At 45.2% G+C, this 26,582-nt stretch overlaps 1 protein-coding gene across 8 annotated transcripts in view; it reads right to left on the bottom strand.

Annotated features, from left to right (window-relative positions):
• Positions 1 to 1,332: 1,332 nt before the first annotated feature.
• The window catches only part of DCP2 (decapping mRNA 2), a 38,315-nt gene continuing 13,065 nt past the window's right edge, over positions 1,333 to 26,582 (bottom strand). For 2 of the 8 annotated variants that reach the window (XM_005281606.4, XM_042840464.2), the window contains exons 5-11: positions 19,290 to 19,442; positions 17,316 to 17,428; positions 17,127 to 17,234; positions 6,766 to 6,898; positions 6,254 to 6,355; positions 5,581 to 5,632; positions 1,333 to 4,698 (exon numbers count right to left, since the gene is read on the bottom strand). In XM_005281606.4, the coding sequence (XP_005281663.1) occupies positions 4,535 to 4,698; positions 5,581 to 5,632; positions 6,254 to 6,355; positions 6,766 to 6,898; positions 17,127 to 17,234; positions 17,316 to 17,428; positions 19,290 to 19,442 (825 nt within the window). In that variant the 3' untranslated portion in view covers positions 1,333 to 4,534. Of the gene's footprint in view, positions 4,702 to 5,580; positions 5,633 to 6,253; positions 6,356 to 6,765; positions 6,899 to 17,126; positions 17,235 to 17,315; positions 17,429 to 19,289; positions 19,443 to 26,582 lie in introns of all 8 variants that reach the window. The other 6 variants (XM_005281605.4, XM_042840463.2, XM_005281608.4 and 3 more) reach the window with 3 other exon arrangements.

The raw sequence follows: 26,582 nt of genomic DNA, 5'->3' as shown, positions 1-26,582 counted from the left end.
ACTCCACATCTTAAATATTTTGGTTGCTTCAACACTAAAATGCTGAAGTAGACTCAAAGTCAGTCCAGGGCAGTGGTTTTCAACCTGTGATTTGCAGCCCCCTGGGCGTCCACAGACTATGTCTAAGATTTCCAAAGGGGCCCACACCTCCATTTGAAATTTTTTAAGGTCCACAAAAAGGTTGAAAAAAAATAAATTGGTCTAGTGTAATTCCAAAAGCAGTTTGAAACTTATATCAACAAAGCTAAAACAACAGTCTTGTGCCTATGTTTAAACTGCAAATTACTTAAGTCTATAAAGGAGATTTATACTATTCCACAAGCTCATTTTTCCAAAAATTTTGGCTTCCCAACATAGATTAGAATAAATTCCAGTAAATTTAGTTTTACAAATTTAGTGCACCTTGGGGTTAGCCCAGAGAAAAGACACTGGAATAACTCAAGACATTCTAGCTCCTAGACTGAAGTAATCAGTATGATTTGTTAAATCAGGATTTGAACCAGGTAGCTAAAAATGAAAAGCTCACTGAGCTAACACTATAAAACTGGCCATATGGCCCAACAGTAACACTTTAAGTTCCAACACGGATATAGAGCTTGATTCAGGCCAGCCAAAGATGAGGGCAGTGGGGGTTGGGGGGCAAATCACACTGAAAAAACCCACTTAAAAATCAGTGATCACAGAAGAAAATGCACTTTTCATATTAAAATGACAATCTGATTGGAAACATGTTAGGAATAACCAGACTGCACAGTCTGCCTTAACATTCAAATGCAGGGGTTATACATGCAGCATTTTAAACAGTCAAAGAGTAAACACAGTGAACATTGTTTTTGTAGATCTCCAAAGTAAACTACGATCAGAGCACGGTATGTAAACCTGTAGTTTTGTAAGAGAGACTTACTATAAACTAAACATACAGAAAGGGAAGCTTTCAATTGTGAATTAAAATAAAATATTTTCCCCTCTCCATACCTCTATCTCCAGAGCTCAAACTCTGTGCAGGATTCAATAGCATGCAATGTGTATTGAAAAATGGAAATTTTTAAAGACAATCAAGTTACAAAACATGCTAAATTAGTCTATAGTCACAAAATCCTCCAAAATTAAAAACTAAAACTCCACACTGCATAAAAAGAATTGGGGGAAAAATGCATACAACTCCACTAAAAAACTAAAATAAATTACTGTTTATGTAGTAGTAGTGACTGCTACGTGAACTAATTCCAGAATTTCCAGTACCTGCATTGAGCTTTTTGTCCATTAAACATTCTTCCTCATAATTTCATGAGTCTTAACTTCAAGGACACAAATGAGTGAGCGACAATTTGATTAGCAACTGCAGGTGAGTTGTTTTATTCCAAGCACAGTAAACTGACATGCTTACTTTTCAAGCATCTTCACACCAACAAGCACTTAGATCTCTGAAGTCCATTCACAGTCAATTTGACTAGATAATCTTGCCTCACCAAATGCCCACCCACTCTGAAAACCAAAAAATCCACTGAATGAAACTCAATCATCCATTTGCTATTTCTTCACTCTTTTACAGACATTCCTGTAAGGTGTACTCCTACACTTTGGAATACAAAGTATAAAATGATTCATTTAACATTTTGAACATAAAACACATAAAAAGGACATACAAAACTAGTAAGAGTAAACAATCTGAAATGTTCACAGTGCAGGGCACCCTGAAACCCAAAGGCAGGTCATATACAAACACATTTAATAAGCTGTTTGAGACCTCGAGAAAGAAGGAAACTGTGTCAATACATATTTCTGAAACAGTACCTTGTACACAAAGAAATAGAAATTATTGCATATTTATCAAATTTATTTTCAACTCACATTTATGCTAGATTTCATAAAATCAGGCCTGTTTTCTGCAGCCTTTGTTTGGGATTCCTCAGTGAGGAAGCCAGGTATTTTTGTAATGAATGAAAACTTTTGCCAAAAAAAAAAAAAAAAAAAATCTACATTTAGTGATCCCAGTAAGGCATATCCCACTTATGCACACTCTGCAGTTACCTCACTTTAGAGGCTTCCTCTCATATTGCTATGAGCCAGTTCACATCCCAAACTATCAAGTGGAAGTTTCAAGTTTAAAATTCACACAGCTCTATCAATCTTCCCCTTATTAATTCATGGTGCATTAAGTGAAGAGGCATAAAAGGAACATATTTGAAAAGTCAATCTACCAATCAGAAATAAAGTTTTCCAAAGCTTGATTTTTAATCATGCGTTAAGAGAGTCTCATTAAACTCACTGGCATTAGCAGCCTGGAGGTCTGAGTGCTAACTTCTGATTCCTTATGAGCTAGACACTTATTGCTAGGAAATCAATCAGGGCTTTGGAGCGGAGCACGGAGCAGTTGAGTTGCAGGTTTTTGCCTGGAGCTGGAGCAGAGCCGGAGCACAGCTCCAAATCCCTGAAATCAACTACTTACTCTAAGAGGACTGAACAAAGCTTTGTTTTCATTTGGATCTGAATAGGTAAATTGACACATTCAGCCCTCTCCAACTTTACTATCCAGCCCTCTCAATTAAATAACAGGACATATGCATTTAGGCACAGGTACCTAATACTTTTTGAAGATCTAACTCCCACAAACATTACTGTAAGTTAGGCAACCTGAATAACTTTGAGGATCTGGGCCTTACTGATTTAAGCAACCTCCGAACATTATTACTGGCTGTCAACCCGCCGCCGCCACCACACCAAGGTGAAGCAAAAGAGTCACTTCAACAACTATTCTAAAAGTAAACTGATCCATTGTAAGACTTTCTTATCCAAATGGAAAAACTGGAGTCTATTTCTCCTGTTAACTGATAGAGGAGTCCAGCTTTCCTGGCTAATGGGAAATGTTTTAACAACTGAAAATTACTAGATTCCCTGGTCCAAAGGGATGAAAAGATTAGAAGATAAAAATAAGCTAACACGCTATTTATTGAGGGCAAATATAAGATAATAGATATTATAGGGTGTTTGCAAGAAGACAGGGATTGTGTTTTGTGGATACCACACCAAAAAGATATAAAAGGCTGTCTGTGGGTGAACATACATTCTCTGACCACAGAAGATACGCAGCCTTGGAACAGCCATTGATAGAAGACAATTCAGTCCTCCAAATTACACATCATACCCACCTAGCTTAATTTTAGAGAACCATCCACTTCTTTTTTTATAAAAAGGGGGGTGGGAATATAGGTACTGGTTGCTGAGACAAGTGAGGAGTTTCATTTGCTTCCAACCCCCAATAAAATACTTTTGAAATGTATATTCAAAACTCTCTCAAGTAAATCATGATGCAAGGATGTAGGACTAATTTTTTTTTTACTTAATATCATTTGCATTCCTACTGCTAATTTTTTCACATCTTTGATATACTTATTAAAAGGCTGTAGCCTCATTCATTTTTGTTACAGTTTTCAGATACTGAGATGCAACTGCAATATCAAATTCAATACGATTGGATATATATAGAGAGAGAGAGAAAACACACATTACACTAGACACCTCCAAGGACAACAGTATAGAACACAATAATGAACAGTTATTGCAAACTTGATTAAGCCATTAGGTGGTAGGTGACGTTCTCTAGTCATCCACGTATCTGCCTCAATCCTCCCCTTCCCTCAGCAGGACCTGCAGAGGCTTATTTACATTCAGCACAATACATAAGAATCGCCTCGCCCACAAAATTTAGCTTTTCCTTTCTGCATCTTAAAAGTAGCTGCAAGTGAAAGAAGGCTCGCATCCCACTTTCTCCTACGGGAGAACATTTCTAATGGACACAAAGGAAGAACAGAAACAAGTACGTGTGAAAGGCCAAGTTCTGTCCAGCAAGCGTATCCTCACAGAAGACAGAGGAGGAAAAGGTGTAAGTCAGGGCAGAATGGGACCCTGTGGATTTAGTTTTGAGTTCTACTGACTGCAAGTCATTCTAAAATGAGTTCGAGCATGATGGAGAGGAGAGAACATCGGCAGACAACCGGAGAGAAGAAGAGAACTGCAAAGATGAGGTCAAACGAGTAGACTTGAAATTTGTAATTCTTTTAAGCACAGAAGCTCCAAGATTTCAACATTGCTGGGATAGAGAAAATGGGTGTCCTCTGAGAATTACTTTAATTGCTATACTACAGCAAAGTACTAGAAAATAAAGACTGAGTGTTCCAACAACTTTACATCAGAGCAGGTTCAAAGTTTAGTGTGTTAGTATACAGCCAACACTAAAATATTTCAAAGTTTAAAAAAAAAAAATGCCCTCTAATGCAACAGCAGGAACTAGTGAACCAAACACTGGAAAGGTACTTTCGTGAATAAAGGCGGAACTGCATTTAAAGTGCGACAATTCACTATGCCACTTCCATACTGCAAAGAGAATGAACCCTTCCAAATCATCTTTCAGTCCCTGCATTGCTTTAAAAATAAAAAAATAAAAACACCTGAGAACGAGTAAGGCTGGATTAGAAACCCACTCAACTGCAAAAGGTCAGTCTTTGATTTTTGTTCATCCATAATAGGTTTGCTGTCAGAGGTCAAAACTTTTCATTATGGCATCATAGTCAAACTTGAAGCTCAAGAAAGCTCTTGATGAGAAAGTGATTTTGTAATGACCATTACATGCCACAGAGTGTGCCTCTGTATGTTCCAGCAGGTCTTCAATGGAGAAACACACATCATACGCTGCTGCATCTGCTTAAAAAAAAAAAAAAGGACAAAAATATGTTCTAAAGTTGAAAGTTAAGTGGTATTGATCAATGAAGAGGTCATTGAAAATATGCTACTATTTAGGTTTAAAAAGCTGTACATTTACTCACACTGGCAATTTTATCAGTTTGGTCATCATTTCAAACAAAAAGCGTAGTAAGGAATTCCTTATCTTTATTGGCCACCTAGTGGTCAAAACAAGTTTTGTAGGAGTTACATTAGCAGTTTTTACCCAAATGGTTAATTCTCTTCTGTAAAGCACAGGTTAGGGCAATAATTTTTTGCCAAGGTCCAAATTTCTTGGTCAAGGTATAGTCAAGGTCCAGATTCCAGAGAAAACAGCCAGTAAATAAAGAGTTTGCAGTCCATTCAAAAGCATCTGGTGGTCTGGATTTGGCCCGCCATCTACCTATTGACTACCCCTGAGTTAGGGTGACAAACTGCTTGGACACAGTCCCATTCCAAAGTGGAGACTGGAGAAGGGGCTGGAGAGCCCCTCGGGGGCCTTAAGTCGGGTGGTGGCAATTTCAGAACAGCCCTTGCACCATCAGCAGCATCAGATGCTCCAGCTCCTATACTACCATGAGAAGCCTTTTCAGTGACCTATTCAAATGGTCACCACCATGGCATGCCTCCCTGAGACCCAGCCCAGATATACAGTGCTTTACTTTCTGCATCAACGGGGTCTATGAGCAATTGTAAATTCCACCATCCTACAGATTTCACAACTAAGGTAAGGCATCTTAAACCTTCATTTAATAAAAGGTTTCCCTTTTCGGCATGTACTGTAATAAGTTGATGCAGTCTCAAATTGTTTCAAGTGAAAAATTAGTATGTTCATATACAAATGAAAATTAATATACTTGCCTGTTTCAAAGTTATCCTGAAGTCTTCTTGGATTAAGTTTTTTTTCACATTTCTGATTAAGAAAGTGAGCATACATTATACTCTTCAAAATACCTGCCTTAATTTTAACAGTACTCAAGGAAATAAATGTAATTAATGGTCTTTTATGGTGACTGAATAAGTTAATGTCATGGGATTTAGGGTTTGTTGAGGCAGAACTTGATCCCATTGTGCCATGGATATAGGTTTGAAGCCTACACCTCAAACTGTAGCCAGGCAGAAAGGAGGGGAGTGACTAGGCATATACTTTACATTTTCAAACACAGTGGTTTTGCCATACCACAGTAAAATATTTATACACTCATTTTTAAGCAGCAGATATTTTGCCATTGCAATGTACAATACTAGACCATTCTCTGTCAAATACCTGGAATATCGCAGGAAGGATCACTTTAATATGCATTAGAATTCAATTACTAAATGCGAATTGGATAAATTATATTATTCAATACTCTGCAAGTGTACATGTATATGGGATAAGAAACGTCAACTGCAGTGCGTACACTGAACACTATCGTTAAGACCTGTTTTCATGGACGTGCAATTTAACATTTAACACCAAAACCTTAGTTTGCGCACACAGTTAAATGTCACCAAAATTTGTTAATGCAAGAACTATTGCTGTCAATCTTACCAATGTATGGTTCTGTTTCGTTGGCTGACTGTGGACCCCATTTGTCCTCTTCTTTTGGTTAGAAGTGTCTTGATATTGCTTTCTACCATTACCCCTCATGTTCTGAGTCAGCCACACCCAAAAAAGGTAATACAAATAAAAGTTAAGTGCTAGTGTCATACCCCACTACATTATGATACCACTTATATGGCAACTCTCATCCAAGTACCTCAAATCATTTTAAGAATTAGAAACTGAGGCACAAGGAAGTTATAGCTACTGTTCAAGGTTACTCGGCAAGCCAGTGGCAGAGGTTGGAAAAGACTCTCCATCTGTTGATACCCAGTTCCCTGGTCTAATCACTAGACAATACTATTTCCATGATATAATGAAGTCCCATCACTTAAAGAAATAAACCCAAGAGTATCTCCCCCTACAAAAAAAATAATAATAATTAAGTGAGTCTGAACAAAGCACTACCACTGATTTTAAGGGGTCCAAACAAATCTAATGGATTTGGAAATCAAACCTACCTTTATTTTTAGAGCTTCAGACATCTCAGAATGATTGTTATATGGCTTCTGTTGCTGTGGTTGTCTGTACTTTGTCCACTGGTCTCCTGGAGAGCCATCTGTAAACACCTGCTGGCTATAACGAAGTTTGGATCTATCCCATTAAAAAAAAAGTTTTATCTGCAGAAAATCTTTGATTCAAGACTATTATGATCAGAACAGAAATACACATTGTTCTGCTTCTCCAGACAATCTTACAAGATAAGCTAAAGCAGAGAAACATTGGATCTTAAACTTAATATTCTCTCCACTCACTAAACTGGTTTTGCTTATTGGGGAAGAGTTATGCACAAAGGGGAAAAAATATGACTTCATAAAGCAACAGTATGTGACAAGTAAAAGATAGTTACCTTTTCCGCAACTGGTGTTCTCCAAGCTGTGTTGCTCATGTCTATTCCACAATAGGTGTGCGTGCTTGCCACGTGCACCGGTGCCAGAAGTTTTTCCCTAGCAGTACCCATAGGGGAGCAACCCAGCGACCCCTGGAGTGGCACCTCCATGGCGCGGTATAAGGGGCGCTGCACGCCCCCCGCATCCTCAGTTCCTTGTTGCCAGACAACTCCGACAGAGGGGAAGGAGGGAGGGATGTGGAACAGACATGAGCAACACATCTCGAAGAACACCAGTTACAGAAAAGGTAACTGTCTTTTCTTCTTCGAGTGATTGCTCATGTGAATTCCACAATAAGTGATTGCAAGCTATATCTGTTGGAGGTGGGTAGGAAACCACAAATTCTCGGGACGAAGCACAGCCATGCCTAACCCGGCATCATCCCTGGTCTGGGAGACGATTGCATAGTGCAAAGTGAATGTGTGAACTGAAGACCACGTGGCAGCCCTACAAGTGTCCTGAATGGGGGACGTGGGCCAAAAAGGCAGCCGACGAGGAGGAGTGCTAGGCAGAGACGGGCTCCACCTAACGAAGATAGGGAAGAGCATCTTCGCAAGCAGGCTGGCTAACCTAGTGAGGAGGGCTTTAAACTAGGTTCACTGGGGGAAGGAGACCAAAGCCCTGAGCTAAGTGGGGAAATGGGATACCGGGAGGAAGCACGAGCAGGAGAGTGCAAGAGGGGAGGACTCCTGTCTCAGACTGAGAAAGCGGGACAATCAGCGAGTTATCTTAAGTGCCTAAACACAAATGCAAGAAGCCTGGGAAACAAGCAGGGAGAACTGGAAGTCCTGGCACAGTCAATGAGCTATGATGTCATTGGAATAACAGAGACTTGGTGGGATAACTCACACGACTGGAGTACTGTCATGGATGGATATAAACTGTTCAGGACGGACAGGCAGGGCAGAAAAGGTGGGGGAGTTGCATTGTATGTAAGAGAGGAGTATGACTGCTCAGAGCTCCAGTATGAAACTGCAGAAAAACCTGAGAGTCTCTGGATTAAGTTTAGAAGTGTGAGCAACAAGGGTGATGTTGTGGTGGGAGTCTGCTATAGACCACCGGACCAGGGGGACGAGGTGGACGAGGCTTTCTTCGGGCAACTAGCAGAAGTTACTAGATCGCAGGCCCTGGTTCTCATGGGAGACTTTAATCACCCTGATATCTGGGAGAGCAATACAGCTGTGCACAGACAATCCAGGAAGTTTTTGGAAAGTGTAGGGGACAATTTCCTGGTGCAAGTGCTGGAGGAACCAACTAGGGGCAGAGCTCTTCTAGATCTGCTGCTCACAAACGGTGAAGAATTAGTAGGGGAAGCAAAAGTGGATGGGAACCTGGGAGGCAGTGGCCATAAGATGGTTGAGTTCAGGATCCTGACACAAGGAAGAAAGGAGAGCAGCAGAATACGGAGCCTGGACTTCAGAAAAGCAGACTTTGCCTCCCTCAGGGAACTGACGGGCAGGATCTCCTGGGAGAATAACATGAGGGGGAAAAGGAATCCAGAAGAGCTGGCTGTATTTTAAAGAATCCTTATTGAGGTTGCAGGAACAAACCATCCTGATGTGTAGAAAGAATAGTAAATATGGCAGGCGACCAGCTTGGCTTAACAGTGAAATCCTTGCTGATCTTAAACACAAAAAAGCAGCTTACAAGAAGTAGAAGATTGGACAATTGACCAGGGAGGAGTATAAAAATATTGCTCAGGCATGCAGGAGTGAAATCAGGAAGGCCTAATCACACTTGGAGTTGCAGCTAGCAAGAGATGTTAAGAGTAACAAGAAGGGTTTCTTCAGGTATGTAAGCAACAAGAAGGTCGTCAAGGGAAGTATGGGGCCCTTATTGAATGAGGGAGGCAACCTATTGACAGAGAATGTGGAAAAAGCTAATGTACTCCATGCTTTTTTTTTGCCTCTGTCTTCACAAACAAGGTCAGCTCCCAGACTGCTGCACTGGGCAGCACAGTATGGGGAGGAGGTGACCAGCCCTTTGTGGAGAAAGAAGTGGTTCGGGACTATTTAGAAAAACTGGATGAACACAAGTCCATGGGGCCGGATGCGCTGCATCAGAGGGTGCTAAAGGAGTTGGCGGATGTGATTGCAGAGCCTTTGGCCATTATCTTTGAAAACTCATGGCGATCAGGGGAGGTCCCAGATGACTGGAAAAAGGCTAATGTAGTGCCCATCTTTAAAAAAGGGAAGGAGGAGGATCTGGGGAACTACAGGCCATTCAGCCTCACCTCAGTCCCTGGAAAAATCATGGAGCAGGTCCTCAAGGAATGAATTCTGAAGCACTTGGAGGAGAGGAAAGTGATCAGGAACCGTCAACATGGATTCACCAAGGGGAAGTCGTGCCTGACTAACCTAATTGCCTTTTATGATGAGATAACTGGCTCTGTGGATGAGGGAAAAGGAGTGGATGTGTTATTCCTTGACTTTAGCAAAGCTTTTGATACGGTCTCCCACAATATTCTTGCCACCAAGTTAAAGAAGTATGGGCTGGATGAATGGACTATAAGGTGGAAAGAAAGCTGGCTAGACTGTCAGGCTCAACGGGTAGTGATCAATGGCTCCATGTCTAGTTGGCAGCTGGTATCAAGCGGAGTGCCCCAAGGGTCGGACCTGGGGCTGGTTTTGTTCCATATCTTCATTAGTGATCTGGAGGATGGCGTGGACTGCACTCTCAGCAAGTTTGCAGATGACACTAAACTGGGAGGAGTGTAGGGATAGGATACAGAGGGACCTAGACAAATTAGAGGATTGGGCCAAAAGAAACCTGATGAGGTTCAATAAGGACAAGTGCAGAGTCCTGCACTTAGGACAGAAGAATCCCATTCGTTGCAGACTAGGGACCAAATGGCTAGGAAGTAGTTCTGCCGAAAAGGACCTGGGGGTTACAGAGAACGAGAAGCTGGATACGAGTCAACAGCGTGCCCTTGTTGCCAAGAAGGCTAATGGCATTTTGGGCTGTATATGTAGGGGCCTTGCCAGCAGATTGAGGAACATGATCATTCCCCTTTATTCAACATTGGTGAAGCCTCATCTGGAGAGCTGTGTCCAGTTTTGGGCCCCACACTACAAGAAGGATGTGGAAAAATTGGAGTCTAGCGGAGGGCAACAAAAATGATTAGGGGTCTGGAGCACATGATTTATGAGGAGAGGCTGAGGGAACTGGGATTGTTTAGTCTGCAGAAGAGAAGAATGAGGGGGGATTTTATATCTGCTTTCAACTACCTGAGAGGGGGTTCCAAAAAGAGGATGGATCTAGACTGTTCTCAGTGGTACCAGATGACAGAACAAGGAGTAATGATCTCAAGTTGCAGTGGGGGAGGTTTAGGTTGGATATTAGGAAAAACTTTTTCACTATGAGGGTGGTGAAGCACTGGAATGGGTTACCCAGGGAGGTGGTGGAATCTCCTTCCTTAGAGGTCTTTAAGGTCAGGCTTGACAAAGCCCTGGCAGGTATGATTTAGTTGGGAATTGGCCCTGCTTTGAGCAGCGGGTTGGACTAGATGACCTCCTGAGGTCCCTTCCAACCCCGATATTCTATGATTCACAATTGGAGACGGAGGGATTCCCGCCAGATCATAACAGGTACAGATGCACAAGGTGATCCAGTTGGAGAGCCGCTGAGTGGAGATTGGCCAACATTTCATGCGCTCGGCCGAGGCAACGAACAGTTGTGAGGACTTTCTGAATGCCTTAGTCCGCTCCAGGTAGAAAGCCAGAGCCCGTCTCACATCCAGCATGTGAAGGCAGCACTCCTCACTGGACGCATGGGGCTTGGGGCAGAGGACCAGCAGAAAAATGTCCTGACCCATGTGATAGGCAGAGACCACCTTTGGGAGGAACGAGGGGTGTGGGCGGAGCTGGACCTTGTCCTTATGAAACACCGTGTACAGGGGCTCGGAGGTCAGGGCCCTGAGCTCGGAGACTCGGCTAGCTGATGTGATCGCAACCAGGAAGGCCACCTTCCACGAGAGGTGTGACTAGGAGCACATGACTAGCAGCTCAAACAGGGGCCCTGTGAGATGGGCCACCACCAAGTTTAGGTCCCACTGCGAGACTGGGGGCCTAACATAAGGGAAGAGACGATCCAACCCCTTAAGGAATCAGCCAGTCATAGCATGGGAGAATACCCTGTGGCCCTGCACCAGTGGATGGAAGGCCGATATGGCCGCCAGGTGTACCTTGACTTACAAGGGCACCAGGCCCTGGACTCTAAGGTGAAGGAGATAGTCCAGGGGATGGATTGGGGTGGCCACCGGGGAAATGCCCTGCTCATCTGCCCCTCTGGAAAACTGAGACCACTTTGCCAAATAGGATCAGCGCATGGAGGACACGCTGAACCCCTTCTGAGCACGTCTTTTCCTCCCTATCTAACCCTTGAGCAGCCACGCCGTGAGGTGGAGTGCCACTAGGCTGGGATGGAGGCGGCGGCCCTGGTCCTGGGAGAGCAGGTCCAGGCAGTACGGCAACAGCCACGGCGGGGTGACCACCGGGCCCGTGAGGGTCCCGTACCAATGCTGTGTGGACCATGCTGGGGCAATCAGAAGGACCCGGGCCTTGTCAGTCTTCATCTTTTCCAGGACCTTGCCAATCAGCAGGAATGGTGGAAAGGCACAGAGAAACTGGCTTGACCAGGACAGGAGAAAGGCATCGGAAATAGCGCCCCGTCGCAGCCCTCCTCCCCCCCGCCCTGGGAGCTAAACCGGGGACAGCGACGGTTCTGCCGAGTCGCGAACGGGTCCGCCTGGGGAGTTCCCCACACTTGGAAAACTCTGTGCACCACCTCTGGGTGGAGAGACCACTTGTGCTGAGAGGAGAAGCCCCTGCTCAAGCAATCCGCCCGCGCGTTCCAGGCGCCCGGCAGATGGAAGGCCTGTAGGCAGATGTCATGGGCTATACACAAGTCCCAGAGCCTGAGGGCTTCGCAGCAGAGAATCGGGCTCTGCCTTGCCTGTTGATGTAGAATATCGAGGACGTGTTGTCCGTGAGGACCCTGACCACCTGGCCTTCCAGGTGTGAGCGGAAGGCCATGCACACCAGCCGTACGGCCCTGAGCTCCTTGACGTTTACATGGAGGGTCAGATCCTGAGCCGACCGCAGATCTTGGGTCTGAACGTTCCTCACATGGGCCCCCCCATCCCAGGTCCGACGCGTCGGACACCAGCTCCAGTGACGGGGCCCTGCCCCTGAACGGGACCCCTTGGAGCATGTTTCTCGGGGAGGAACAACCACCATAGGGAGGTGATCACTGGTTCGGGTACCGTGAGGACTTTGTCCATCCTATCCCTGGCCTGGGAGAACTCCGAGGCCAACCAGAGCTGGAGGGGCCTCATCCTGAGTCTGGCGTGACAGACCACATACGTGCACACTGACATATGACCCAAGAGCTAGAGGTACGCTCTGGCTGTTGTCACTGGAAACCTTGTGACCGTGTCAATGAGCCCCTTCAGGGTTTCGAACCTGTCCGGTGGGACGGAGGCTTTGGCTGACAAGGCATCCAGGACTGCCCCAATAAACTCTATGCATTGAACTGGGACTAACGTGGACTTATGTTGTTTACCAACAGGCCCAAAGTGGTGCACATGGACAGAAGGAGCGCCACGTGATCCCGCACCTGCGACTGGGAGCTGCCCTTGACCAACCAGTCGGCCAGATAGGGGAAGATCTGGACCCCGGGCCACCACCACCAACGTACATTTCGTGAATACCCTCATGCAAGGGGTCCCCCAGGAGGGATGGGGGCAGGGAGTGGTTGGGCAGGGAGGAAGTAAACAGGAGGGTATAGCCCTGGGAGATGGGAACTGGCAGGGCGCCCCCAGGCGTCCTGTCAAAACCACCTTTTCCCCACCTGTTTCCCCTTTGAGGATTCAGGCTGGGGAGCAGTGTGAGACTGCCTTTGTGGGCAGCTCTTATAGACCCCTGACTTCTTATAAGCAGTCTCATATTTTGGGTGGGTGGCCTGAGCGGGAGTCTACTGCGACTTGAACTTAGGTTTAGCCGGAGCCAGAACATAGAGACCCAGAGTCTGGAGAGTCATGCGGGCGTCTTTCAGGCCATGCAGTTTTGTATCCGTTTGTTCTGCAAACAGAGCTTTACCGTCAAACGGAAGATCCTGCAGGGAGGTCTGTGCCATGCTGGACAGCCCAGAGAGCAAGAGCCATGACACCTTTCTCATGAACACCACTGAGGCCATGGACCGCGCAGCTGTGTCCACTGCATCCGAAGCTGCCTGCAGGGTTGCCTTGGTAGCCACAGTACCCTCCTCCACCAGCGCTTTGAACTCCTTCCTGTCGCGCTCCTGGAGGGAGTCCTCGAACTTGGGCAGGGAGCCCCACAGATTGAACTCATACCGGCCCAGGAGAGCCTGGTGGTTCACCACTCGTAACTGGAAGCTCGAGGACAAATAAATTTTCCTTCCAAAAGAGTCCAGCCTCCTTGAATCTTTATTTTTTGGGTAGGGGCTGGCTGGCCCTGCTGCTCCCTGTGGTTGACCGACTCGACCACCAGGGAGTTAGGAGCAGAGTGGGTGTAAAAGTATTCATGCCCCTTGGTGGGTACAAAGTACTTGCGTTCCGCTCTCTTAGAGATGGGAGCCAATGAGGCCAGTGTTTGCCACAGGGCATTTGAAATTTTTGCCACCCCTTCATGGAGAGGGAAGGCCACCCTGCCCAGTGCCGAGGAGGACAGCACATTAAACAGGGAGTCCAAGGGCTCCACCTCCAAGCAGAGGAGATGGAGGAGGCTTGATGCCACCCTTTTAAAGAGTTCTTGGTGGGCCCTAAAGTCCTTCTGCGGAACGGAGGGGGGCAGGGCCGTAATTGCCTCATCTGGGGAGGGCAAGGAGGCCGGCGCGGTACTTTGGGTGTCCACCAGCACCAGAGGGTCCATCACCTGGTTGGTCTCCAGGCATGGTGCCAAGGATGTACGTCCCACCGTCTCCTTCCTTGGAGGTCTGGAGAGGGAGGCCGATGGTCCTTCTGAGGCTCCGGCCACCGAGCAAGCCCTCACCGGGGGCTGTGTTGGAGGCCACGGTGCCCACTGGTACCATTAGGCCGGCCACGGGGCCTGGTGCCACTGCACCTACTGAGGCACCGGCAGGGCCAGCTGTTCGGCCTGGCTCATCAATGGACAACTACGAAGGGAGGCTGGGCTGACGTACGACCTGCTGCTGTCCCTGGCCGGAAGGAGCGGCAGCGCTGGGAGCAGTGCCAACCATGGGACCACGATCCCAACATGGAGGACCAGTACCGTCGGTAACAGCTACACCGCGATTGGCTCCGGTGGTCGGACCTACGGAGGTGGTGCCATGGCGGGGTCCTAGAGCAGGACGCCGAAGGGAACGAAATCGATGTCCGTGCCGAGATTGGCTACGATAACCCCTCTGAGAGGAGGCCTCTGGCGACGTCTGCCTCGGTCCCGTCGGTGTTCGCTCCTCGAGGCGGAGCAGTGCCGAGAGTCTCGGTCAGACAGAACCCAAACAGACAGCCTGGTGGGCATCAAGGGCGATCCATGTGGACTTCGGCCTGAATGATCACTGGGTGGCGAACGGCGTTGGGAACGTTCCCTTGACCGAGACCGGTACCGAGCTGGGGGCAACTGCTGAGATCCCAGCAGCGGTTTGCCTCTGGAGCACAGGGCTGACATCGGCGGTGCTCCTGATACCGGCATGGACATAACATCCCGGGCCACCTGCAGGGCCTCCGGCGTGGAGGGTGTCCAGACATCTGGGGAGGCCTGCTCCGAAAGGGCCAGGCTACTCCGCTCAACTTGAGTCGGAGGTCTAGTGGCTTGTGGGGATCGAGGACTGCCCAACATGGATCTAGCCTCTGTCCCGGGTTTACTCTGGTGCCACGGTAAAGAAGGCCTCTTTCTAGCCTTCTTGGCATGCCCCATGGACAGGGAGCGGTGCCAACTAGTCGATGGTGCCAAAGGTCGCCATGCAGCGACACCACGGTGCCCGGTGCTGACTCGGAGTGGCACGCTGGAGCCAGGGTCAGCGCCGACTCCATCAGAATAGCCTGGAGCCTAATCTCCCTTTCCTTCTTGGTCCTAAGCTTAAACGGGTTGCAAATATTGCTGTGATCGCTGAGATGTGTTTCCCCCAAACAGCACAGACATTCTGCGTGCAGATCACTCAGTGGCTTAGATCGCCTACAAGTGTCACACAGCTTAAAACCCCGGGCATGCCCCAGCCCAGGAGATCTAAACTAAACTAACCTAACTACAGGTACCATACACTGAATGAACAAGCAGTTTTGGGGACGAGCTACAGCAAAGCTGGAGCAGAGCAGTTCCGAAGCACCTTCACTGGCAGCAAGAAGGAACTGAGGGTGGGGGGAGCGCACAGCACCCCATATACTGCCCCATGGAGGCACCACTCCTGGGGTCGCTGGGGCACTCCCCTATAGGTACTGCTAGGGGAAAAACTTCCGGCACTGGTGCACGTGGCGAGCACACACACCTATTGTGGAATACACATGAGCAATCACTCGAAGAAGAAAAAAAGTTTTCTTATTCTAGAATCCTGTCACCTGTAGTGCTGTGTGGATACCAAGGTTGTACACTTTGATACTTTATTTATGACACCGATGTTGGTGCTGAACTGACCCAGATTGCTGATGGGGAACCTCCCTTTGTCAACCTGAACTGGTTTGAGAAGTTGCTCAGTCACATGACTGTTAGGAAACCCTATGACAAAATTGCCCATTTTCATTTAAGACCTCCCTGTGATTTAACATGTTACAAGATCATTTTTTCAATCGCCCCCAAATCACCATAACAACATTGGTTTTATCCAACTTTCTTTGCAATTGACAAAAAGAACAGGAGTACTTGTGGCACCTTAGAGACTAACAAATTTATTAGAGCATAAGCTTTCGTGGACTACAGCCCACTTCTTCAACTCTGAGAGGCCAAAACCGGACAGTCTCTACGCAAAAGAATTAATGGACACAAATCTGACATCAGGAATCATAATACTCAAAAACCAGTGGGAGAACACTTTAACCTGTCTAGTCATTCAATGACAGACCTGCGGGTGGCTATATTACAACAGAAAAACTTCAAAAACAGACTCCAACGAGAGACTGCTGAGCTAGAATTGATATGCAAACTAGACACAATCAACTCAGGATTGAATAAGGACTGGGAATGGCTGAGCCATTACAAACATTGAATCTATCTCCCCTTGTAAGCATTCTCACACTTCTTATCAAACTGTCTGTACTGGGCTATCCTGATTATCACTTTTTTTCTCTTACTTAATTGGCCTCTCAGAGTTGGTAAGACAACTCCCACCTGTTTATGCTCTCTGTATGCGTGTATATATATATATCCTCAATATTTATTCCACTCTATATGCATCCGAAGAAGTGGGCTGTAGTCCACAAAAGCTTATGCTCTAATAAATTTGTTAGTCTCTAAGGTGCCACAAGTACTCCTGTTCTTTTTGCGGATACAGACTAACACGGCTGCTACTCTGAAACCTTTGCAATTGACATTACTTTGAAATTACTTTTAAATACCATGGCTATTAGTGATTCTTCCTGACTTAGTTCCATCTTTTTTGGCACCTCTCACTCCTTTCAGCACTACACTGATTATTTTAGAAAGTATATCTACCTGTTCTACTTTCTGATAAAGAATTTCTGTTTTATAGAAAGTTTCTCCTTCACTTGCTTTTCACAGTCCCATATAGGAACTCAGGACATTCTCTTAGTTTTGCCATATTCTAAAATTTTCCATACAGTAGTTTCAAGTACATCAGGGCACTAATTAACCTCTCCATACTACTAACAGTCCTATGGATCTCTTTATAATCTATTATATTAACCCATTCTGAAAAAAAGACTGGACATTCTTCATCTTTGTGTAGCCAAGGATTTATAAAAATGTTGTTGACAGACATGTCAAAATTATCTAATTTCTTACCTTGTTTTCTCCATGTTGAGCTTGGATGGTGTGCTCCCAGTGGATGAAAATCCATTGTCACTATCAGAGGAGTCCCCATATCTTCGAGAAAGCCAATCTCTCAATGGTCTGTGAACAAGTTAGTGTTTTGTCAACAAAATCCAGCATCCTGAAAACAAGAGGCTAGATTTTGGCTTATCCTGAACATACCTGATGAAGGGAATGGCCATGAAAAACTTGTTAGGCGCCAAACCTAGCTTGGACTTTGGGGTCATGTCATTTCTATGGCATGGTAATTTGTCAATTGAGAACCATTCAATGTTCTGAAACACAGAAAAAAGTAATTACTTTAGTGAAGTCATCAAGGGACTTAAGCGAATACACATCATCCACAAAGATTTTATTTAAAATCAAATAACTACAGCAAGAGTCTGAATTAATAAATCATAACACAGCTGCTAACCAATACAGGTTATTTAAAATAATGTTAGGATCACTTTTCTGGCCACAACCACAATGTAACAGACAGTACAATGCAAGTTTGCAGTGTTGTTGTAGCTGTGTTGGTCCCAGAATGAGAGAGGGACCTGAAGAAGAGCTCTGTGTAACTGAAAAGCCTGTCTCTTACACCAACAAAGGTGGGCCATTAAAAGATATTATACCACCTTGTGTCTCTGTTACAATACATAAACACTGTTGGATGACAGAATCCCTAAAATGTGGAATGCAGTACACAATATCTCAGCTATTGAAAGTTAGTTCACTTATAAGGTCTGCAACAACAACAACATAGTTCTTGACTGTGCACTGAATGTCCTAGAGAGAACAATGGTAATTAGAGGATACAAATAACTTTCAAAGCTTGTCTTTGTCTCCCCCGCCACCTCACATGATATGCACTCAGGAGAGAGCATGCAACATGCTGAAGGGCCTTTACCCAGAACACAAAAATGGAAATCAAGGTTTTAACTAGACCAGCGGTTCTTAAACTGTGGGTCAGGACCCCAAAGTGGGTCGCGACTCCACTTTAATGAGGTCACCAGGGCTGGCATTAGACTTGCTGGGGCCCTGGGTGGTGGGGCTCAGGCTTCGGCTGCAGCCCTGGATGACAGGGCTCAGGTTACAGACCCCCTGCCCAGGGCTGAAGCCCTTGGGCTTCGCCCACCCTCCCCCCACTTGGGGCCTTGAGCTTCAGCTTTGTCTTCAGTCCTGGGTGGCGGGGCTGAAGCCTTTGGGCTTCAGCTTTGCCCCCCCCCCCCAACCCGGAGCTTGGGCAGGCTCAGGCTGCAGTCCCCGCTCCTGGGGTTGTATAGTAATTTTTGTTGTCTGCAGGGGGCCACGTGAAGTTTGAGAACTCCTGAAAGGGGTTTGAGAACCAAGTCAAGAGGGTCCTTAGACAAGGAGCTAGTAATTTACAACTCTGGGGAATCAACCTAAGGGGGAGAAGAGGAATGTTTAATAATGTCCTGTTGTCCCTATTACACTTGTATTCAAAAGATATAGCTAATGTTGGCGTTAAAACTAGTCTTAAAACAAAATTACTGTTAAAGTTTAAATGTTATCTGCATGACGAGAGAAATTCAAGTTTCAGAAGGTGATGAATGTCGTAGGCAGTGACAAGCACTTCTCAGCACATTAGGCACTTTAATTTATTCTCCATCCCAACAGCTTTCTAGAAGTCCACTGAGTTCAGCTCACCCACACAATGGTTGGCTCCCACTGTGTCCCACAGCCAAGTCTACTCTCTGCTACCTATCGTACACTAGATCTGGACTGTACAGACTGCTTACAGAAATAAGGCAAGCCCCATTTTCCTCTTCCAATGCGTAGATTAACGTACAGTATCCTTAAATATTTATATCCTTACAGAAAAATATGTATAAGACATAAAAAAGGTTAACTACAAAAAATATTTAGGAGAAGAGAAAGTGAGATGTGATTTATTGTTAGTCAGCCTGCACTCCAGTGCCAATTTATGATGGAGCCAGGTGTCACAATAAGCAGTTGGCCAGCAATCAGTCTTCACATCAGACCTGCAGAAAGTTGACAAAACCTAAAGTGATGCTGCTTTTTATTCCATTTGGGGCATTCATCACTTTTTGTTTAATATTTAGCTTTAAATCAACCTTTGCTGAGGTAGTAGCAACCTGAAAAATCTTTAGAAATAAATATAACTATGTGTACCCGAATTTCTCTTCTGGTTTTGGGGTTGAATTTTGTGTCCTTTGGAACTCCTGGAATGATGTACAAGCGTGCTAGCTGATCATTGATTCGTAGTTCAATATAGTCATCTTTGCAGATGTAATCTTTGATATCAAAACCAGTTTCTTCAAACACCTGAGAAGCACACAGATCAAATTAGAATTGTTCAAGTCATACTTTCAAATAGATTTTTGAAAGGCTAAATCATCAGAAGGGAACCCTTTATTACTAGTTCTGATAGTGATTGTAATATATTTCATCATGTGTCTGTGCATATGTACAAAGAGCATAACCTCTGTGCATTCAGATTTTGTCCACTGCAGCTCAAGAGTGTGAAGTGGAAAAGAATTTAGATAATATGTGAAAGAGCACGCTAACAAGCAAATACAGGGAAACCGCGTGCCTGCTCATTGATGATGCTGGACACATGAAAAAGTATTTTACTTCAGACAAAAGTTAAACATATTGGATCTAAAGAGAGTTTAGCCATCCAGAAAGTTATAGGAAAACAAAAAAACTCCTTACTTGGTTTAGTTCTCTCCCATCCTACAGTACTAATAATGCCCTATGAACCCCCTACAAAATATTCATTCTTACATCAGTTCTTGTATCAAAATTCAGCAGTACCATAAATTAATATATATTTACTAACATACAGATTAAGTTACTAAATTCAAACTGGGCATCCAAGCTGATAATGGGGATATGGAACTCAGAATTACTCAGTCTGCTGACATACTATTACAACCTGTTACTCAGAAGGAATTAAAGTGCTAAGCCTGTCACAGGATCACTATATACACTAAAAAAAAGTATATTATGGATCAACATTTTACTGGAGTATTTCACATTTCACCATTGGAGGGGGGAAAAGATCCTACCTCTTAGATATGGACACAAACTAAGACTAGATGTAGATTAAAAAAAAAAAAAGATTTCATCCACTTCATATTACACCTCTACCTCGATATAACTCTGTCCTAGGGAGCCAAAAAATCTTACCGCGTTATAGGTGAAACGGCGTTACATTGAACTTGCTTTGATCTACCGGAGTGCGCAGCCTCGCGCCCCCGGAGCACTGCTTTACCGCGTTATATCTGAATTCATGTTATATCAGGGTCGCGTTATATCGAGGAAGCGGTGTATAACAATTTATACTCCTACCAGGTATCATTACTGAGACGAGCAGAACGTGTAGTTATAAGATAATAATAATAATATTGGCGTTTAAGGCTATTATTATTTGCAAAGTAACGTATGGGGTGAGGGGACTCCAGTTTCTCCCCTTCTCACCACACACACCATTTTAAAAACTGAAAAACTAGCATTACTGGAAGCTTTTGATCAGTGCCCTGGACTGAAAATGCCTTACAAAAAAGCAGCCCTGAGGAATCTTAATGAGGACATGTACATCTGTGAACAACACCACCACATACAACAAACTGGTTTGAAGCGAAGTCTGTTCAGCATGACAAATTTCATTGAGATCTGTGCCCACCTCCATATAAACTGGGTCTTCTTGATTAAATAGGTTTTCACAGTCTAGCTTGTCCCTATGGAGTAAGCATTGCTCTCTAGATTATTCATTTTGCCAAATACATAAGAAAAATAATTTGTAAAAATCTGTAAATTAAGTCTCTATGTAGTTATGGGCAAACTGTTGGGAGTACAGATTTTCTAGAAGCAACAACCCTGCTTCATATACATTGAAAAATTTTCAAAGATTAATGAAAAGGGAGCAAATTAAAATGCAACTGAGGTCTATCAGTTCCTCCTATGTGGCAAGACCATATTTAAAAAACATGGGAAGCTGTTTCACAGTGAGGAGTAAAGTTTGAGGGTCTGACATAAAAAAGCTTTTAAATAGGAAAGAGTATTATATGCCCTAATAATCTTTAATACAGTGGTTCTCAAAGTTTTGTATTGGTGACCCCTTTCACATAGCAAACCTCTGAATGTGACCCCCTTTATAAATTAAAAACACTTTTTTATATATTTAACACCATTATAAATGCTGGAGGCAAAGTGAGGTTTGGGGTAGAGGCTGACAGCTCATGACTCCCCATGTAATAACCTTGTGACCCCCTAAGGGGTCCTGACCCCCAGTTTGAGATCCCCTGCTTTAATATTTAATACATAAAATGGATGACAGATCTAGGAGATTAACACAAAATTTGTGTGTATTTCAGTGCCAAAAGAAAGTCAACCTGTTTTACGGTCTCTGGGGACAAATGCAAGAGCTTTAAAAAAAAAAAAAAAAGTGACAGTTCGCCTGATGCTATTAACTTCAGACTTGTCTCCTACGCAAAGGGAAAGTGTTGGGTTAGAATAGAAGCTAGGGGAAAAAAATATACAAGTTTTGGTGAATGATGTTCTAAACCAGAGGTGGGCAAACTACGGCCCACGAGTCACATTCGGCCCACAGGACCGTCCTGCCCAGCCTTTGAGCTCCCGGCCGGGGAAGCTAGCCCCTAGCCCCTTCCCTGCTGTCCCCAGTCCCCCACAGCCTTAGCTCACCGCACCAACAGCACTCTGGCCCGCCGCTCCTGCCGGGCAGCACGGCAGCATGGCTGGCTCCAGCCAGGCAGCAGGGCTGCAAACTCCTGCTGCTCTGACCGGCATGGTAAGGGAGCAGAGAACAGGATTGGATAAGGGGCAGAGGGTCCCGGAGGGCAGTCAGGGACGAGGAGCGGGGCAGCTGGATAAGGGGCAGGGTGTTCCCGGGGGCAGTCAGAAGACGGAGTGGTTTGATAGGCGTGAGAGTCCCGGGGGGGACCTGTCAGGGGGTGTGGGTGTGGATAGAAGAGGGTACCGGGGGGGCAGTTAGGGATGAGGGGGTCTCAGGAGGGGGCGGTCAGGGGACAAGGAGCAGGGGGGTTGGATGGGTCAGAGGTTTTGAGGGGGGTAGTCAGGCGGCAGGAAGTGGGAGGGGCAGATAGGGGGCGAGGGCCAGGCTGTTTGGGGAGGCACAGCCTTCCCTACCCAGCCCGCCATACAGTTTCGCAACCCCGATGTGGCCCTTGGGCCAAAGAGTTTGCCCACCCCTGTTCTAAACTGATGGTTTGTGAAACCAATTCTACCCACAACACAGAAATGAAAACCAAGGTTTCTGTCGGATCAAGCCAATTCTCTCAACGCAGCTCCATGCAAAAGAACAAACAAGAAGATTAAGTGGCAAAAAAACTTTGTTAACCCAGAGTCAAGGTTGCCTGGTTCTAGTTTGTGCCCCTCCAGAATATCAAGTTCCATGATACCTCAATTTGTGAAAACCAGGAAAAACAGAGTTAAGATACATTCCTACATAATCTTAACTCTGCACCTCCTGGAGCAGTCAATAGCCACTGAGAATTATTTGCATGCACTCCAGCTGTATTCACTGTTAGGTGTATTAAACAATGAAGGAATAACTCGAGCAGCTTCGAAGACTCGTCATTGGGATATGAGAAGATCTGGTGGGCTGTGGCCTCTCAGGGTGCAAGTGAGTCTCTCTTCCTAACCCATCAAAGGAAAGAGGTGCATTTGTAAGGAGTATGCCTTATTTCAGTTGCATTGTGTAGGCTGTAGTAGCGGGGCACAGGGCTCTTCTTGCCATGGAAATTGTCAGTTGTTAGGTGAGCATGGTCTGTTAGTTAATGAGTGTTAAGTGACAATTATAGTGTTTGATGCTATTGTCCCTGAAGAATCCCATTTGAACTAGTATTTGCACACAAATTGGGGGTGTGTGTGTGAAGGGGGGGGACTTTTCTGGAGGTGTCACAACCCGAGTAAATTTGCCTAATCAGTCCCTGCTGTTCTTCTATTTACCCTTCCCATGGAAATACTTACAATCACACAGTAACACATACACAACTTCATTTTCAATACAATGAACTCCAAAGATGTTTAAACTAATTCAATAAGGTTTAATTCAACTCAAAGTTCACTGAGCATATTGCAGGCAATTGTCAGTCTGCCCCAATGTCTTGTCAAATATTGTATAGCAGTGCACAATCTTGTCACCTGGTGGTAGTAGCTTTTAAAATACAGAAGTACAAAATGAATTCATTTACAACAGCCTTCTTTAGTATATACTCCTGGTAGAATTCTGCGCCAAAAAAAATTAAAATTCTGCATATAGTATTTTTAAATTCTGCATATTTTATTTGTCAAAACAACAATATAATCATGCCAGTTTCAATTATTTTGGCAATTTATTTCAAAATACCTGTCAGCAAGTATATCTAACAATACAGACAACAAAAAAAGATTCAGGCTATGTTTTTTGACAAATAGATTCCTTACTAGGAATATTTATACAAAACTGAGTAATAATTCATTTACACTACAATACAGAAACATAATTCCCACACCCCACAGCAGCAGTGCAAAGGCTTGGGGGAAATCAGAGGTAATTGAGGAGCTAAGGGACAGGGAATTAATTGCTGGGAAGGAGCCTGGGAGTGAACCTGAAGGGTTGCTGGGTATGGGAGGGAGAAGTATGGAACAGGTGTTTGTTTGGGGGGATGGAAAGCCTACCACATACAGATCCTGGCTGACCCCTAGCCTCTCCCATTCAGTCAGGCACATCTGCCACCCCTGTCCCTGTATTCTCCCTCCCATTCAGCCAATGGCTCAACCCTGTCACCCCACTAGCTCCTCTACCCACACCTGTCTGTCCCCCCCCAGCACTACCCCTTCTGAACCGCAGTCTATGTGACACCACTACCACCCCCAGCAGCCCAGGTGTTCCACTCTGTCTGTGCGCCCTCACTTGGCCCCGAGGGCAGTGCACTGTGCAGCCACTGGCCCCTCCAACCCTGAGCTCACTGTCCTCTCTTCTGGTGCCACAGCAGCCCCACGGGAGAAGGGGGGGAAAGGGGGAATAACACGATAGGTGTAACTGCAGTACCTCCCCAGCAGAATCTGTTTTCTGCAGGGGATGGGTGACAAAATCTGCAGGAGACATGCATTCTGCATGTGTGCAGAATTCCCACAGGAGTAAACACCTTTAGGGTACATCTACATGACAGATACTACACCAGCTTAGTGATGCTGGCCTAACTCTGTAGTGTAAATGCAGCCTATGCTTAGAGAAGGGATTTTCCATTGGTGTAAAAGCACCACCGTCCTGAAAAGTAGCTACATTGACAGAAGCATTTTCCCATCAACATAGCGACGTCTACACTAGGGATTAGGTAGGTCTAGATACATCAGTCAGGAGTGTTGTTTTTCAGACCCTGACAGATGTAGTTATTAAAAGTTCAGTTGACAAAGCTACAGCATGGTCTATGCTTATTAGCTGACTTGACCCGGTCTTAATTTTGTAAGTTAGAATTCATTTTAAATTTTTCTTGCATGGGAATGGACTTAATAGTATAACATATGTCCCATCTTCATATTTTTGGCACTGTAACCAGTACCTGAGTTCTGTAATTTATAGTTCAAAGAAAACAACCAAGTTACAGATTTTGCACCATTTTTATGGCACTTGTTATAGTGTAGCTGGGGGTCTTGCAGCTTATCTAAATTTGTTTTCTGTATCTCATACTTGATTTACAACATTAATGTACATTTTTATGATGCTCAAAGTGATTCTCCTTATCCATCTTTATATCTATGAGCATAATTGTCTTTTATCCTCTCCCTGTACATTATTTTAGATTAGAGTCTGTCTAGATGACATTACAGTGGACCCCTAGGTCTACTATAGTTAAGGTCAAGACCAGCTCTCTGTTTAAAACTCAACTCTTTCAAGTACTGTAAAATCTGTTATTTGGATTGCCATGAAATTTGGTGTGCCTCATGGGAACATTGGCTAGGGCTAATGATCCAAATTTGGGATTTTTTGACCAAGGAGTTCCTGAGATAGCTGTTTTGGGGGGAGAGGGGGTAACTCTTTCTCAAGGATGACACATTCTACTAGCATATTTTTTGCCCAGACCTGGAGCTCAAACTATGGCTCTGATCCTGGAACAAGAGTCTCACTCACTTGAGGGTTACTCCTCATGAGCGTATGGCACCATCTAGCCCTTCAGGGGAACAAAATTCAGAATCATACTTGCCAAAGAATTTGCTTCTTCAGTTAGGCGTGTGCCTAGTGCTCTTCAAATAAATGGATTATACTGGGCATGTGCAGACAGAGGACACAAGAGAATTTGTAGGTGGATAGTTTCCACTGCACCTGCATAAGCAGTAAGTCTTTCATTTTAAATCCACCCACCTAGTGTCATCTCAAGTCCTATGTGAGGCAGAAATATGGAAGAAGTCAGAAGGCATACTGCTAAAATCTGTATGTCGCGCGGGCGGTTAGAAATCTAATCAAAATATTGTTGGACAAAAATTAGACATGCAAATGGTTGCTGAGATGGGATTGGGGGTGGGGGAATAGGGGAAAGGGGTTGGGAGGGACTCAGGTGAAGTAGGGTAAGGACATTCGGAAAGGAAACATGAGGTGAGTTGCAGGGGAACTGAGGGAGAACAGGGGCAGTGGTTCCTGTCAGCCCCCTCCTGTGTGCACGCACTGGCACCTTGTGGACCTCTGAGCACTTCTCACTGGTCCCTCATGTGAGCTGGGATATATGGGGATCTTCCCCTTCTGGGGGTGTCTGAAGCTGGAGGGGGCCTCTGCCCCTTTATTGCAGTCTGTTCCCCGTATTCCTTCTCATGAGCCAGGTTTGGGGGATCCCCACCCTCTAGGGGTGTTTGTGCCCATCTCCCTACCCCCTGCATGTGAGGTGGGATTCGAGGGGCTTATCCGTCGCGGGGATCTGAGCCCTTCTTCCTGCTCCCCATAAAATCCCTGGGAATCCCCCCATAAGCATCCAGGGAAGCTCTGCCCCTCTGCATGTGAAGCCGAGAACAGGCATACTAGGAGCATGCACCACGCACCAGCTACCGACACTGGGGTGAGAAGTTAAGACTGGGCATGCTTGATGAAACTCACAGGCTGCTCAATACAGGAGGAGGAAGATGGGAACACCCACTGACATGAATGGTCCACTTTACATCTCTCAGAGATTCCTGTGCTTTCACGGTTATCCTGTGCTGGGGATCTGCATGCAGCAAAGCAGTTAATGTAACAGAGGAGTGCCAGCTATGCTAAAGCTGAGATTGAGACAACTTTTCTTTATTTAGAAATTAAGCTCTTCAGAGACTGCGTATTTTAAATATTGGTGACGTACCTATTGCTATATGAATCATGCTCTACACTCAAGCACCGTGTGCAAGTCGGACAATCCCTTGACATAGTCTGACCTTATTTTCCTCCTTATATGAAGCTTCAGGTATCCTCCAAAA

Source organism: Chrysemys picta, chromosome 6, assembly GCF_011386835.1.
Source record: "Chrysemys picta bellii isolate R12L10 chromosome 6, ASM1138683v2, whole genome shotgun sequence".
Lineage (NCBI taxonomy): Eukaryota > Metazoa > Chordata > Testudines > Emydidae > Chrysemys > Chrysemys picta.
Note: the sequence above shows the minus strand (reverse complement) of the source record. Positions and strands in the feature narration are given on the sequence as shown.